The following is a 17,344-nucleotide window of genomic DNA, read 5'->3' on the forward strand; positions in this document are numbered from 1 at the left end:
AAATTATAAAATATTTAATACTAGACGAGGAATATCTTTTTCTACTCAAGTTACGCTCAATTTTGTTTGAACGATCGATTTGAGCAATAAGTATCAATGACACGTTATATACAAAACATAGTATTCAATGAATCTTTTACATTGTATGAAAATAATCATATAATAATAAGAATAGTAACATTAATTAATTAATACATTATAGTATTCATAATATTAAACGTTTATCATAGTATGTAATCTATATAATAATATAAAATTAGCAGCAATCAAAATATAAATAAAGATAAGAATACAAAAACAAATAATTTTACGATAATTTTACGAATAAACAATGAACAAAAGTTGTGAATCTTGAAAAATTATCTAAAGATATACATAACTATATATGACAACTAAAGTTAAGCTAAAAGTTAAATTTACTGCTTTTCTGTAGTTTCCGGCGGATGCTTACCAAAAATCAAGCAACGATCTAAACAAACTTAAATCTTTTAAATTTTAGAAATTTTCCAGCTAGACATTATAAATATATATATCTCTCTTAAAACAAAACATAATTTATTTTATATAAATAATTATGAAATATGTAGTTTCTCGATGAATTAGACAAACAGTGAGAAAATAGCGCAACGTCGCGAACGGCGTCGGCAGCCAAAATGTCGGCAGTTTCTCAACTTTAAGCGTACCCTCTGTCAACATTTGTAAAACTGCATCGAAGACAACATCGAATCAGCCAATAATTAAATCATTAATGATGTATGATCGATATTAGATCCTCTTGATACAGTGCAAAATCGGAATCGTCAGAATTTCGAAGGTAAATTGACATTTTTTAGGTTCTTCCTCGAATTGTTCCATCCTCGACCCTTATTCTTAGCACAATTTCATCGAAAATGTTGTAAATTTATTATTAAAATTTTTTATAATCATATCGAAATGACGATCGATTAAGAAAAATCATTTGCAAAGTATGCCAGAGAAAAAAATATTTTATTTGAGTAACTTTTTTCCAATGAAAAGAATTTAGTGATGTGTTAATGTGGTTATATACAGTGACTCACAAAGTACCTCGACGAGTTTTGGATAGGCATGTAAATTAAATATTTTGAAATTTCCTCTGGCTATATCATTTTAATTGTTAGCCAAAAAACCGGTTTACAATTTATTCTATAAGATACAATATATGTGTAATATCTCTGGAATAAATATGGCATTGTGCATTAAATGTGTACATATTTAGTTATAACGTTGATCTTTGTCTCATTTAAATCTAAATATAAAACTAATTTTTTATCCCGCTTTTATTCATTTCAGTCTTAGCACCATATTTATATTATTTACATTAACTAAGTTTTATTCAATTTATGACTCGCTTAAAAAATAATAAATTTTAACAGATGTATTTATATGGACATTCTATGTTTGTTGCCAATTTTTCTTCTTTCTGTAATTATTACAATATTTGCTTTATATTTTCTTCTTAAGTTTATATCTTCTAATAATCTTCATATTAGGTTGTATTCATTAACTTGATTTTTATTTTTGTTAACTCTTTTTTCCATGTAACTTTATAGTATCTTATGATCTTGTTGATATATAGTACGAATATAATCTAAAACAGTTACCTTTGTCTATTTATTCTCAAATCTTATTAAATAAATATTATTTTGATAATTTAACATATTTTTCAGTTTATACTAAAAATGTTCTTTTACATTTATAGATTGTTATATTCTTAATATTTAAATTTATCAAAAATATAGAATAATAAAAGTATGAGGTAATTAATAGAAGGTATAAAGTAATATATTGAATCAATGAAACGTATAGAAAAAAATACAATTATATAAAAAATATAAATTTCAAATATTACATGCCGAAATAGGTTAAATATTGTGATAAATTTTTAACATGATGAATATTATAAAGCATTACTTAATGTTATTAATATTTTCTAATGTTGTGAATTATATATAGGATATGTGACAAGGCGGATATGATTTTACAAAGAATTTAAAATGTCTAGTGACAGTAATCAAACTCCTCAATCTGGCAAGCGGAAAAAACTTGTCAAACTTGATAGTGAAGATAGTGATGAATCTATAGTGCAATCTCGTAGAAGAAAAAAGACTTCTGTATGTAAAATTGACACTTAATTAAGTTACAAATTATTATTGTTAAACATAATATTTCAATCCAATTGAATATTTCTTTTAATATCATGTTTATAGAAATTCATTAGTGAAGGTGAAACTAGTGATGAAGATAGTGATGATCAAGTAAGACCTATTCGAACACAAAACCATGTAAGTTCTCAAATATAAAACACATTTTACCGTTTTGAAGATTTTTATGCTTCATAAATTTTTATTAAATGAATTATTCAATTACCATATCTCACAATTATATGATACATTATAAAAAAATGTACCAAATTTATTTTCAGAGAGTCGTTTCAGAGAATGAGTCCAATTATGAGAGCAGCAGTTCGAACACTAGTAAATACAAGGAATTTGGTTAGTCTAAAGATACTTAGGGATTAAAGTCTTAATTATTAATGTTTATTCTTTTATACAGCTAAATTTATTGATTTCATGATATTATAAATAATATCCATCAAATTTATTTCTTAGGAGACAGTAGTGAAATTTCAGAATGGCAATCAGACTGGAGCAGCTCATCAGAATTAGAAAAAAAGTCTCCTGTCAGGCGAAAAGTTCTTGGAAAACCAAAAGCTAAAAAACCTGCAAAAATTGTATCAGATACAGATACTGATAATAATGATGATCAAGTAGAAAAGTGTCCAATTTGTCTACTTCCTTTTAAAAGACAGGAATTAGGCAGTCCTTCTTCCTGTGAACATTGTTTTTGTTTAGAATGCTTAATTGAGTGGAGTAAAAATATAAATACTTGTCCAGTGGATCGACAAACTTTCACGATAATTAATGTTCGAGATAAGCTAGGTGGTCAAGTATGTATTATGAAAATAAAAATAATTATCGTTTAAAGAATAAAAATTAATTTCTAGTTTTATGTTTTCTCCTAGATTATAAGATGCATCCCGGTAGAAGTTGCTTCCAGCGAAGAAGAGAAATTGGATGATCTTACATTTTGTGAAGTATGCCATCAAAGTAATAGAGAAGATCGTATGCTTCTTTGCGATGGTTGTGATCGTGGTTACCATTTAGAATGCTTGACGCCTCCATTAGATGAAGTACCTATAGAGGAATGGTTTTGTCCAGAATGTTCCCAGAATAATCAAACCAATGCAGAAACTGTAAGCTGTTTATATTCATATTCATATATGTATCAGTAATTCTATCTGAAATGATTGAACATTATTACTACCAATAATATATGACCATTGAAAGATTAAACAAAATGTTACATTATTTATTCTTAGGTGAAAATTGATGTGGAGGAAATCATAGATCTAGTGGATGAAGCTCGCAGACTTGGTGTTACTTATGGAAGAATTCGTACCAATGTACCACAAGATTATTATCCAAGGATTATACCTCGCACTAGACATACAGAACGTGTTAGAGCTACTATTCGAAGGTATATGATAAGATAAAAAATATGTATAATTTGAGTTTCATTAATAAAATTTATCATCAATAAATTTTTATGAAAATTAAAGTACAAAGATTTTTAAATTTTTAATAAACGCGAAATCCGTATTTACAGAAGAAATAGACTGGATGATAATACGCTATTAACTCGTCAATTGACATTTGATCCAAATCAACCTTCTACTTCATCTGGTTTGGAATCCTATGGAGATAAAAGTCAAAGTCGATCTTCAAGCAATGCCTCCAGCTCTTTAGGTTCTAGAGATCGTAACTGTTCGAATAAACATTCTGGAAAATCACGAAAATATAGAAGTAGTTCCAGCGACTCCAGTGATGAAAGTATTTCCAGGAAATCTCGAAGAAGAATCAATGACAAAAATAATTCCGAAAATTCGGGTAATAAAACTAGAAGAAAAGATAGTAATAATCAACGATCTGGAGGTAGTTCGCGAAAAAGTGGAACGAGAAATAATTCAAGAAAGTCTGGAAGATCTAAAAATGTTTCTAGAGGAACTCTTTTAAAAGAAGTTAGAATTACAGAACGTAATGAAAATGGGGAAGAGGAAGAGATTATAGCATATGTCAAAGTGGCTGCAGTTGGATCAAAAAGAAGAAAAACAAAAAGAAGAAAGGTATTTTAATATTGCTTTCTGAAAGTCATAGTTATATATAAGTATATGTACGAGTAATATGTACGAGTATGTGTATAATTAATTAATCTGTTTCTCTGGTATATGCGTATTTTTTTTTTAATAAAACATCTTTTCTACAAAATATTTAGTCATGTTAATTGTATAATATCCAAATTATGAAAAATGGAAAAATAATGGAACAAAGAAAAGACGAGGACAAAGATATTTAAAAAAATAATTAAAAATAAGAATATTTACTTTTTTATAGAGAAAAAATCATAGACGTCGCGCTAGAACTGTAGCCACTACTTTAACTACTAGCAAGAGAAGACTTGCAAATTCTCTGGGTATTTGTAAGCCATTTATTCCCATTTTAATACCTACTGTTAAAAATCGACCAATTATACCAGAAAGATCCGCATTAAACATTTCCCGACATAATTCTGGAATCTCAAGAATTAGTCTTTTCGGAGATCGTCTTAATTTGGATTATAGTCCTCCGGGGTAAATATATAAGTATATATGAATCTAGATATTGAAATAATATTATTGAATAATATAATGAAATTAACTAAGTTTTTAATATTTTCGTTTATAGATCGGATATGGAAGATTATCATGCGACTATTGGTCCCACTATAACTGTTCAAAGACATTCTGTAATTTCCTCTCGAAGGCACTTGCGTCTAAAAAACGTTGTTATTCCACAACAACCTCAACATGATCTTCTAAGTAGTATAATGAACGACCAAGAGATTTGGCATTCAAAAAATAGTAATGTGACTTTGAAAGCTAATGGGCTTCTCTTAATAGAGAAAAAGAAGGAGCTGAGTGACTTGAAGAAAGAAAAATTAGAAGAAAAAGGGTTATCTAAAACCGCAGAGACAGAATCTGTTGTAGAAGATACAGTTTCTGGAGTTGATGCTCCACTAGATATTTCTAGATCTGATGTTCCGTTAGATGTGTCTACAATCAATCCAGAATCGATTATGCAGGCTCCAATGTATAATAATCCTTGTGGAGGAGGAAATAGAGGCAATTTTAGGGGTGGTTACAGGGATAATACAAGGCATAGTCATGGTGGGCAAAACTATGGAAGAGATTCTTTAAGTGGGAGTGGAAGACATAGTTATGGAGGAAGTGGAGGTAATTTTGGAAGAGATTTCGGACCACCTGCGTTTTATAATCCAAATTTTGAACATTGCGGACCTCCAATGTTCGGAGGTAATCCTCCATTTAGAAATCGAAATCCTCAACACTTTAGAAATGAAAGATTCCGCTTCATGCCTTCAGGTAGACCACAATTTAATTTTGCTGAAGGATTTTCTGAGCATCATTCTTTTCCTGAGAGGTTCAATCGCCCTCGGTCACCACAAGCTCCTGTTGAACGTCCTCAAAATAATATGCCACCAAATTTACCAGAAGACACTCCGAGAACCGATACTATAGACCAACAACCACAAGATATTGAAAATGTCTCTGTTAGACAAGAGGAAGATTGCGATATTTATTGCGATATTGAAACAAAATCTGATGGAGAACTTCAAGATCAACAAAATGGTTCAATGGCTCTGTTACCTCCACCAGAACCTCCATCAGGACTTTTAGACTTTGAAGAAAATTCTAAGAGCGATAAAGATAGTGATCAAGAACTAGTTATTGATGATAGCCAAAAAGAAGATACTCCAAAGAATGATAAGTATGACCCCTTCTCTGTAGATAGTGATAGCGATAGTGAAACAAAGAAAAACGAAGAAATTACGGAAGAGAAGAAAGAAGAACACAGTGTGAAAAATATGGCACAGATAGACACCTCGGATACATCTATTCGTTTATCAGCTTATGATGACGAGGACGAAGAAGATTCTCAAGCCGATTGTCCAAACTTCTCCATTTATTCCTCTCAAACGATCGATGTAGCACGGCATACTGAACAACAATTATCTCAACAAATAGGGCCACTAGAACCACCTCCTCTCCCTCCTTCGATTCCCGATGATGATGATGTCATTGTTGGCGATGTTCAAGCTTGTGATCTAGCTGATATTCCAGAACCATCAGACCCATATGTTGAAGCATTGAGAAAAGAAAGGCAAACTTTAAGTAAAATTCCACCAAAAAAGATTTCTCACGATAGCCGGGGAAAGATTACGTTCAAGATTGGTAGTAAATTGAAGATTAATAATAGATTGTTAGGACTGCAAGAGGAAGAAAAGGAAACTAACAATGAAAAGAAAAAAGAAGCTGAGGTAAGTAGTAGTTATAATGCAATATATTATATTTTACATGTGTAATTATTTTTATAAACATTACTTTTGCAGCCTGCAAAAGAAGAAGAGACTTCTGTTGACCGCGAAGAAGAACGGAAAAGAATTGCTAAAAACAAATATGAAGAGGAAGTTCAATTGAAAGAAGATAAACAGGAAGATTCAGAAGAACTTTTGACACCTACGAATCCTGTGGATTTGAAAGAAAAGGACGCAGATGAAGATGAAAAGGAGAAAGAATTAATAGAATCACCTAAAGATGACGCAATAGAGAAAGATTCAAATGTAGCTATTTCACCAAATGTAACCGAGTTGTCTCCAAAAAAAGTAGAGAATGAAATAAGCAACGAGTGTCTGTCGGAAGAAGAAAGTGAAACGTTCACTTCGCTTCATAAGACATTAAAAACCGATGTTGAAGATGAAGATTTAAAAGAAGATTCAAGAATTGGAGAAGAACACGATGCAGTAAAAGTTAAGGACCCTGAAGACTATAGAAGTGAAAAGGATGATAAAAAACAAAGACATATTGATAAAGAAGAAGAAGATGATGACGATGATGATGTTGAGGAGGATGACGATGATGATGACGACGAAGAAGAGGAGGAGGAGGAAGAAGAGGAAGAAAGATTCCCCATAGAAAAAGAGAAAACGAGCAAAAAGGATATAATTGATGAAGATGTTGATAAGAACACATGGGAATCAGATGGAGCTTATACTCCTTGCAAAGATGAACTTCCCTTGAAGGAATCAAAATCTTCTTCTGAACAGTTACCCCCTATTGAAAGTGGATTAGAACCAATCACACCAACAAAAGATAAACCTGACGATTTAGATAGCTGTAGGACTCCAGTAGATTACAATGTCTTAGGTACAGAAGCTATATCGGAGACGGACGAAGCTATGAATTTTGAAGATGAGTTAACCTTGTTGAGTTTACGAAAGGAGAAAGAAATGGAAGATGGTGAAATTATCGAAGAAAAGACCATGAAAGAAGGCGATAAGGCTGAAAAAGAAAAGGAAGATGAAAAGAAGCAAAAGAAAAAAGAAAAGAAAGAGAAGAGCAAAGAAACAGAAAAAAATAAAGAAAATATTGCTTCAGAAAATCAAGTAGCATGGAAGAAACTTTCAAAAAGTACGAAAGAGAGGTCCTATAGAGACAAAGAAAAAAGATCAAAATCGAAGGAAAGAGAAAAGCTAAAGAAAAAGAAAGAAGTGGTGAAGAAAAAAGAAAAAAGGAAGGAATTACCCAGATACGATGTTAGGAAAATAGTTGCAGAAAGACCTTCAAGACCTAGGAAAGATGAGTATGGAAGAGATATTAGAGAAAAATCGAGACAAAGAAGTAGGTCTAGGAGTTGTAGTTCATCCAAACGTTCTAGGTCATATTCCAAGCTCCGCTCCAGAAGCAGATCCAGAACTAGATTACAAAGGTCGTGGTCCAGAGATCGTAGATCTTATTCCAAATCTCTTTCCAGACGGAGATCTCTTTCGCGTGGAAGACGTAAATCGCCGAAGAGAAGATCAACTTCTAGAAGAAGATCTTCTTCAAGAAAACGATCTCTTTCTAGAAGGAGATCGAGATCTGTTTCTCGGAAACGGCGATCGAGATCTGTTTCTCGAAAACGGAGATCCTTATCAAGAAGAAGATCTAGAAGATCGGTCTCTAGATCAAGAAGGTCTTTGTCAAGATCTAGACAAAGAAGATCTATATCAAGATCCAGAAGATCTTTATCTAGATCTCGCGATAGGCGTAAAGACAAGAAAAAGTACAAATCTCGAAGTCGATCAAGAAACAGAAAGAAGTCTCGTTCAAAGTCACCTAGAAAGTCGTCGAAATCTAGAGAAAGGAAACATTCAAAGAGAAAAGCACAAAGTAGATCAAGATCAAAAGGAAGATCTTGTTCTAGGAATTGGGAACAAGTTGACAAAATTGTGGAACAAGAGTTTTCTAGGGAAAGAGAAGAAAGAGAGTCTTGGAGTGCACAATGGACACCATCTTGGTCGAGATCTAGATCAAAAACACCACAGCATGTACAACAAGAACCAATTACTTCTAGAGAATGGTCCCCGATGTTAGATAATGTGTCAGTTCCGCCAAAAAATCTAACTGTAATTTTAACAAACAAGGAAGCTATTAAGAAGAAAAAGAAAGAACGTAAAAAGGAAAGCAAAAAGGCTAAAGACGAAAAGAAAAGAAAGGGGAAAAGGAACAGGACTCCTCCACCGTCAAAAGAGGTTTTCGCCAGTGGAGATAATATTTTGGTTAGTGTGTGTTTTAATAAGGATAACGAAAACGATCAAGCAGTAGTCCCCGAACTTCCAGAAACAATTCCTCTAATTCCTCCCCTAAAACGACGCCGTAGGGAATCACTTCAAACTGATCCGCCGAAACGATCGAAAAAAGAAAAGTCGAAGGATAAGCGTTCTAAATCTCCAAAGCCTAAGAAGGATAAAAAGAAAAAATCAAAAGCAGCTGAAATAGCCGCTACAAAGAAGCCAGTTGCAGTAATTGATCTGGATCAGTCTCCATTCCGGGAGCAGACTCCATCTCCTAGAGACGTGATAGTTCTTAGTGACGATGACGATAAGCAAATTCAACAAATTATGCCGGATCAATGTCAACCATCTCAAAATTCTCCACCACGAGAACAATTTATTTCTCAGGGTCCAAAAACACCTCCAGAGCCACAAATCAAATTCTCAATAAATAAGCAGAGCAGTAACTTGCGACCGTCAATGTTGAATCCGCTTTTAGATGAGGAAGAAGAGGAGGAAATGGATGAAAGGGTCGAAGAAGAATTAGAAATGAGAGCGCAGGAGGAGCTAGAATTGAGATTAAAAATTGGACCAAATACTCCTCCAGAACCTCCAACATCACCACCGACTAGTCCAGATGCATATGATCCATTTGATCCAACGAAATCAAGATCGCCAACACCCGATGTTAGTCAAGAGGCGAATTCCGGCGATGAAAGAAGAAGGTCACCGAGGAAACACGATTCTGCGGATAGTAATATTCTTGAAGAGGAAAATCTGCAAAATCAGGAGAGACAAAGTCAAGAAAAGCAACTGGAGAAACCTAAGATCATTTCTATGGTTACGATCAAGAGAGCTTCTCCGCAAAGGGATGACGTTAACGATAATGAAAACAATAAGGACACTGCAGTCTCAACCGGGAATTTAGAGGTACAGCAGAGCCAACAAAATGTGCAAAACCAGAGTAATCCTTTCGCGGTGATGAATCCTGTACTAGCTACAGTAGCTGCAGCAGTACAGAGAAGTGGAGTATTTAATGCGTCAAATTCGAATAGTAATCAACGTAACTTGTTACAGTCAAATCGAATTTCACCGAGTAATCAGCAAAAACAACGACCTGGCGATCGTTCGCAGGCACCTTCGGTTTTTACGAATTCAGGCAAATCCTCAAGAAGCTCAAAATCCGGACAAACAAAAACCAACGGACAAAATGGAAACGATGCCGGCACGGAAACAGCGGACAACGTGGATATGTCTTCCCCTTATTCGCCTGGGTCGACACTTAGCGATGGAATCTTCGATCCACCGAGTCCTACGAATTATAACAATTCACCTGCTGCTGGAGCAGGAAGTGGAGCAGGACCCGTTGGATCTCAACCTACGAAAACTAGCAATTCAAAAACGGCAAAATCCACCGAAAAGAAGGATGCCTTCGATGCCCTTTTTGGTGCTTTACCGGCCACAAAAACAACCAGTAAATCGAGTAGAAGCAAAAAACCTCAAAAAGATAAGAAGAAGTCCACAAATCCGAAAGTTGGTGTTAGAATGGACGAAAACCAGCTCCAAATATTGGATGATCTTCCAAGTTCTGCAGTTGAAATGCAAGTCAAGGATAAGGTTTGGATTTTTTTTCTTTTGGGTTCTCTTTACTTCTAATATTTAAGCAAAAATAAATATAAATATTTGTCAAAATATTGGAGAAACATTGAAAAACAATTTAGAGCATCACATTTGAAAATAAATTTCTCTGAAATATTTTATAATTAAATATTATAAGCCCTTAATTTCTCTAAAGGTTATTAAATAACCTGTTTACCATATATATTTTTTAATGATATTACGTTTAATTATTTTGTAGTTCCTAAAAAAATTAAATCGTCAAGAACGAGTAGTTGAAGAAGTGAAATTAGTTTTGAAACCACATTACACAAAAAAGCACGTAACAAAAGAAGAGTACAAGGATATTATGCGGAAAGCAGTACCTAAGGTAGGTGTATATATATTTTTCCTTTAAATAAAAGTTACAACAGGAAACGTCAGAAAAGAAATACTATCTATCAGAACATGATCTATTAGTGCTTAAGCAATTTTATAATATTTGCCTAGCTTTCATTTTATTGTTTTGGTAGATATGTCATAATAAAACAGGAGAAATCAATCCAAAAAAGATAGCCCACTTAATAGAAGCCTACGTCAGAAAATGCAGAAGTAGCAAAAAGAAAAATACTGAGAGTTCCTCCGTGAAGGCCTCTAAACCAGCGTAAGTAAACACAATCCAATTTTTTAAAAAACTGTATTTTCAGGCTTAAAGAATATTTTACTACTTTTACATTTAAGGATTTTATCCTACATCATAATTATTTACTATCTATCCTTGTTAATTAAAATAAAGGTAGATTATTTTTGCATTATTTATGAAAAGAATTGTGATCGTTTGTAACATAAACAAATTAAAATTTATCTGTTATAGAAAAATTTTGTGGAGTTGATCACGAGTCGGCTAGGTGTCCGTTCAATTCCCTTCGGTTTTATAGTTCAGATGATCGTCGTGCTCGATGAGCGGTGAGTGAGCTTTTCAAAGAGCTAATCTGCTCTTCGATGATGCGATGTATGTTGTATTGTCTGTAAATACGTAATTAATTCATTGATTGATCGATTGGTTGATTGATTGATTGATTGCTTGATTGATTGATTGATTGATTGATCAGTTAACTTCTAAGAATACCATTTATTTATATAAACAATACCCTTCGCTTCATCAGGGAATTCAATTGTCTCTACGGAAGATCCATTCTTCACATAATATTTAATTCAACTTATATTTAATTTTTAAAAATACTATGCCTTTCGATATCTACAAAATTTATTGGAATTCACATTTATTTGAATACTTAATTGCGAAACTAATTCGTTTTCTGTATATATCTAAGCACTAAAATTTATAAATTAATCAACAAGTGTGAATAAAATGCAAATAGAGTGAATTTTTATTCACGTCTTTCATGAGTTATATATGTTTTTAATGAATACAATTGCAATTGACAATCTAAATCATCAAATATTTATTTTCTTTTCTTTACGTCATATCATAAATTTTACACACTGTTATTATTTACATATGTTTTAAAAAAATTACTTATGAAACATATTAAGAAAGGACATTACCCAAGTTTCTACTAAAGTTTGCAATATATTGTTGAAATCAATAAATATTAGAACTTGTACAGTTAAAATTTTATGGAAAGAAGAAAAGTATACAAAAATTTTATATGAATATTTATGCTATCGTGAAAAACGCTAATGTAGTGATATTATTCTCCATAGTATTAAAATACTTATTTACATAGACAAATATTTATTGGCACTACAAACAATACTTTGATAATTATTTATTCAAATAATTAAATATTAGTCATTATCAGTTTATTTAATGGAAATTGGACATCAATATTTGCGATACTTGCATCGGTTAACATATAAAATATGTATGTGACAAATTGATACTTTTGGCTTTTCCGCAGAGACTGTCATTTTCATATTTCTTAATATACGTGTAAAAATGCTTAAATACCACGTTTCAAACGTACATATTGTAATTTGACTCTTAATACAGAGTTGGACATTATTCGAATAAATTATTATTATCATTACTATCATTATTATTATTACCATTGTGTCTATTACTGCATTGTTATTAGTACTATTCTATATATGTATTATTAATATGTAGGTAATTGATTAAGGGAACTTTAATTAGGATTATGGTCTATTTATTTTTAAGTCTATTTGGATGGATGAAATTTATTCGAATAAATATACAGTCTATTTTGTTTGTGTTACAAAAATATTTCGAATAATTGTATTAAAACTAACAGAATTAAATAAATCATCATTGAATTTCATATTAAACAACTGATCACTTAAGAAGTTATCTTATAAAATTTATTAATTATACGAGTACAAATAATTTTGTATTATAAATAACAATGTTTTTTATAGTGTGTCATCTAAAAAATGATTATTATAATAGAAAGTTATTAAATTTCTGTGACGACTGGATGTTTTAAAAAATGCTATTCAAATAAGGATCGCATTCATTTGCAAAAATATAATACAATTAGTCAAAAATAAATAATTATTTGAGAATAACATCTTATTTAAGTATTTTGTTTATTGATTATTATTCGAATAAAAATTGTCCAACTCTAATGTTGTATAGCCATAAAATCTGTGCGAGAATGAGCGAAATAGGATGAATGGAAATGAGCCTTAAGAAATAGAAGATCCTCTCCTGAAATTGTGAAATAAGGATTTCAAGAGGTACTGCTCAACGTATATCAAATCCGGTTGGCCGATATTTAGCCAATCATGTTTAAGCATATTTCTCTGAAATACATAAAAGCGATCGGATAATGTTCGATTCTTTTCAACGCTAAGTAATAAAAAGTAAATAATGTGTATTTAAAAAGAACTGTGTCTCTTGTGTTTCATATAATATACATGAACGTTATCCAGATCTTATTGTATTTATACTTTCTAAATTCTAGATAAGTTGAGCAAGGTAGTCCAACGAAAAACAAATTGAAAAATAATTCATTTCCTAAAATTTTAATTAGAATATTCTTTTGAAAAGTGTGATAAAACATTAACAATAATACTAAAACTTCTATACCCAAAGTCAGTCTGTCTGTGATTATCATTTGGAGCATTGCCTACTGCCATCCGCCCAATCATGTTGAACATTTAACTTACAATCAATAACAAAATTACAACTGCTAAGTCAGTTGAGCTTATAGTAAAAAAAAATGGCTTTCCATTAAATCGATTTCCTATCCTTATTTCTGAAAACATGTATTGTTTCACAGAAAATCTTATTATCCAATTCTGAACCTTCTAATTGTTTTATACATAAACATTTATTTAAATTAATTATTTGACAATATCATGTCTAGATTATTTAGTCTGCTGTTTAAAAAGTAGATGATGGATATTATATCCCTATATAATATATTTATATTAGTAACATTTATATATATATATAATATATATATAATATATATATAACATATATATATTATATATATATATATATATATATATATATATATATATATATATATATATATATATGTTACATATTTACATATATATATATATATATTATATCATATTATAGACTTAGTTTCATATGCATATGTAACGGGGTCTATTTGTAATTGTATCACAAGGTTAAAATAAATAGGAAGTGTACTTAGTTTGTCACATCCGCCAATTAATCACTAATGTATATATAAAAATTCTTCTCATCTCTCTATACCCACATTCTGCAGTAGTGAAGTTGAATTGTGTTCAAGATGAAGTCAAAGTTTGAAAAACTGTGGCCTACAAACCACGGGAAAGCCACAGAATAGTAAACTAAAGGTATTGTTACCTCAAGTATCTCAGAAAGTCATATAATATTTACACGAAAGCTCCAGAAAATACTCACAGATAATAATGATAGGATCATAAACTTGTTGCATTGTACATAATAATATTAAAATGCCAAAAACAAAAGAAATAAAGATTAGTGTTTTCAAAAATATATACTACATGTTAAAGAATCGAACAAAAGATCCCTCAATTATTAAATTTTTATACTTTTTATCCTTTCAAGTCAAGAATTAGGTACGATATGGAAAATTGAACTTGCTTAATAATTGACGATATCCAAAACTTGAATGACCATGGATTCAAATTTGTAGCAGGTGCAAACAGTAACGAGGATGTCTGCGTATGTGTGTGGAATCTTTTGTACTAAATAATGATGTATATAAAATGAAGGGAGAAATAAAGAATTTAATATTATCAAAAATGAAGTTGAACTTTTTAAATTAAACATTTTATAATTGACTAAAATTGTAATTAAATTTAAATCTTATTAAGTATTATCAAAAATATTTATTTCTATTTTATATAATCTTTTAATTTCACCATAATATTTTTTAATTACTAATTAATGAAAGACTTGCATACAATTTTTTATATTTTTCATAATACAAATAAAAAATATAACCTATACCCATAAGAACATTTCTAATTGTTGATGTATCAATGCATATAAAAAGCCATTTCTAATGAAATTCTAAAACATAATATGTAAACATAAAAAGAAGTAATGATAAAGATAATAATACGTATTATGTAATTTACGTAAATATAACCTATAAAATTTAATAACATACGAATTTTTCATTCAAAATACAATTTACATTATAAAAATTAGATAACGAAAGAAAAAATAGTTTTCTGGCGAATAATTTCATTTTTAATAAAAGTATCTTCTTTGAAAATTGAAGATCAAAGCAGCACTGCTGGCATTTATGAATAATTATCAATGAAGCAAAGTGGTATTCAAAGTGGCTGTCAATCGAGAAAATTATTTTGTTAAATAATAAGGAGATATAAGAAATTCTAAGTGATGTTTACAGTCCTTTCTGGCGTAAATTATATTTCTTCTTATCGCCTTTTAAGAGTAAATATATAATATTTCAAATATACTCTTTTACTAAAACATTGAGGTTAAGTTCTTATCAAGATTGAAGCTTCATATGAATGATGTCATAAAAAATTTTATTTCATTAAAATTGTTTTAATAACTAACATTTAAAATTTTGAAAAGGTGTATAAAACCTGGCAAAAAGTTATGATGAAGGAAGAATTAATGCCACGAAGCAGATCTGATCCAGTAGTTAAAAAACTGGATAATCCATTGTTTCATTCTATATTTACACCAGAACTTAATACTTTAGCACAATTGTTTAGAAAGTATAATTATCAACTAAAACTTGCTGGTGGTGCTGTCAGAGATATTTTAATGGATATAAAACCTGCAGATTTAGATTTTGCAACAGATGCTACCCCAGAGGAAATGAAAAGTATGTTTGAAAAAGAAAATATCAGAATGATTAATAATAAAGGGGAAAAGCATGGTATGTTGAAATATATACCAGTATTATTTGTTATTATTAAAATGATACATTGTAACAAAATTAATTCCTTTCATGGAAATTATTTCAGGTACAATTACTTCAAGAATAAATGATAAAGAAAATTTTGAAGTAACTACACTTAGAATCGACACACACACTGATGGTAGACATGCAAAAGTCAAATTTACAAAAAATTGGAAATTAGATGCTCTTCGTAGAGATCTGACAATAAATTCCATGTTTCTTGATTTTGAAGGAAGAATATATGATTATTTCTTCGGTTATGATGATTTACAGAAACGAAGAGTTGTTTTTGTAGGAAATCCAACATGTAGGATTAAGGAAGATTATCTTCGAATTTTTAGGTATTTCTTTATTAGTTTTTCATGTAATTAATGATATATATACATCTTTTCAAGTTAGGTAAATTAATACTAAGTAAATTGAAATTAAGTTATTTCTATATAAAAATTCTCTTGTTTAATTGCATAAAATTTATATTATATAGGTATTTTCGATTTTATGGAAGAATTGCAGAACAACCAGATATTCATGATGAATCTACTATAATAGCAATAAAAGAAAATATACATGGATTGGAAGGAATATCTGGAGAAAGAATTTGGAATGAATGGTCAAAAATCCTTTCTGGAAATTATGCTAAAGAACTAACTTTGAAATTGTTAGAATGTGGTATCACAAGGTAATAGTAAATTAAAAAGTAGAATGAAAATAAACTCAATGTGATGCATTTATAGATATTTAATTTCAGATATGTGGGACTTCCAGAAAATCCAAATATAAAAAACTTTGAGATCGTTTACGATACATCTAAAAAAAATAATATTTCTTTGCAACCAATTACTTATCTTGCTGTAATGCTAAAAGATGAAAATGAAGTATTGCAACTTCATAATAGATTAAAGTTATCTGCATATGAAAGAGATTTAGCATTATTTTTGGTTAGATACGAGGAAGACAAACCTTCAGTAAATCTAAAATTTTGGAAAAGAATTCTTATTCATTGGAAAGGAAATGTTGTTAATGCAAGAAGTTATATTTGTGAATTATTAAACTCTAAACAATATTTTAGTCTTGCTAAAGATGTAGAAAAATTAGTAATACCAAGGTAACAACCAACTTTAAAATTATAACAATCTGAAATATAATTATAATAGAAAATACGTTAAAATGTAAATATTTTTCATCTTTTCTACTAACTTAAAAATAAATGAAAGTATACATACAATAAATATTACGCATTAAATTATATGTATAACAAGGTTCAATTATAAAATAATCTTTTTCACATTATATTTATACTTTTATTAAAGATTTACTATCGCTGTTACTCTTAATATGTTATATAATGTATTCTTATATATTTTGATGTTTTCAGATTTCCAGTTAGTGGAGACATGTTAAAACAATATGTTAGGAAGGGGAAAATGATGGGTATTGTTATTAAGGAATTAAAAGATATTTGGTTGGACAAAGATTTTCAAACAAATGCAGAAGAACTATTACAGGAGGTCCCACGAATTATTAGTGAATTAGAGGATAAAAAGTTAGAAAAAGATAACATGTTTTTAAGTAAATAAATTTTGATGAAACTATATATATTTTGGTTTTTGAATAATATAGAA

At 30.1% G+C, this 17,344-nt stretch overlaps 2 protein-coding genes across 2 annotated transcripts; both read left to right on the plus strand.

Annotated features, from left to right (window-relative positions):
• Nucleotides 1-618: 618 nt before the first annotated feature.
• Nucleotides 619-12,380, plus strand: LOC117204005. The gene is made up of 14 exons (XM_033445185.1): nt 619-814; nt 1,975-2,132; nt 2,229-2,303; nt 2,444-2,513; nt 2,631-2,968; nt 3,044-3,274; nt 3,401-3,558; nt 3,688-4,204; nt 4,473-4,708; nt 4,803-6,453; nt 6,526-10,344; nt 10,586-10,714; nt 10,857-10,987; nt 11,198-12,380. Exons 2-14 carry the CDS (start codon nt 2,016-2,018, stop codon nt 11,214-11,216), a joined length of 7,491 nt encoding a protein of 2,496 aa, XP_033301076.1. The 5' UTR covers nt 619-814; nt 1,975-2,015; the 3' UTR covers nt 11,217-12,380.
• A 2,807-nt stretch (nt 12,381-15,187) lies between these two features.
• Nucleotides 15,188-17,318, plus strand: LOC117213170 (CCA tRNA nucleotidyltransferase 1, mitochondrial). The gene is made up of 6 exons (XM_033458760.1): nt 15,188-15,241; nt 15,389-15,698; nt 15,787-16,063; nt 16,207-16,401; nt 16,471-16,827; nt 17,098-17,318. Exons 1-6 carry the CDS (start codon nt 15,188-15,190, stop codon nt 17,297-17,299), a joined length of 1,395 nt encoding a protein of 464 aa, XP_033314651.1. The 3' UTR covers nt 17,300-17,318.
• Nucleotides 17,319-17,344: the final 26 nt, after the last annotated feature.

Source organism: Bombus bifarius, unplaced genomic scaffold (genome assembly GCF_011952205.1).
Source record: "Bombus bifarius isolate JDL3187 unplaced genomic scaffold, Bbif_JDL3187 scf7180000007964, whole genome shotgun sequence".
In the NCBI taxonomy this organism is placed as follows: Eukaryota; Metazoa; Arthropoda; class Insecta; order Hymenoptera; family Apidae; genus Bombus; species Bombus bifarius.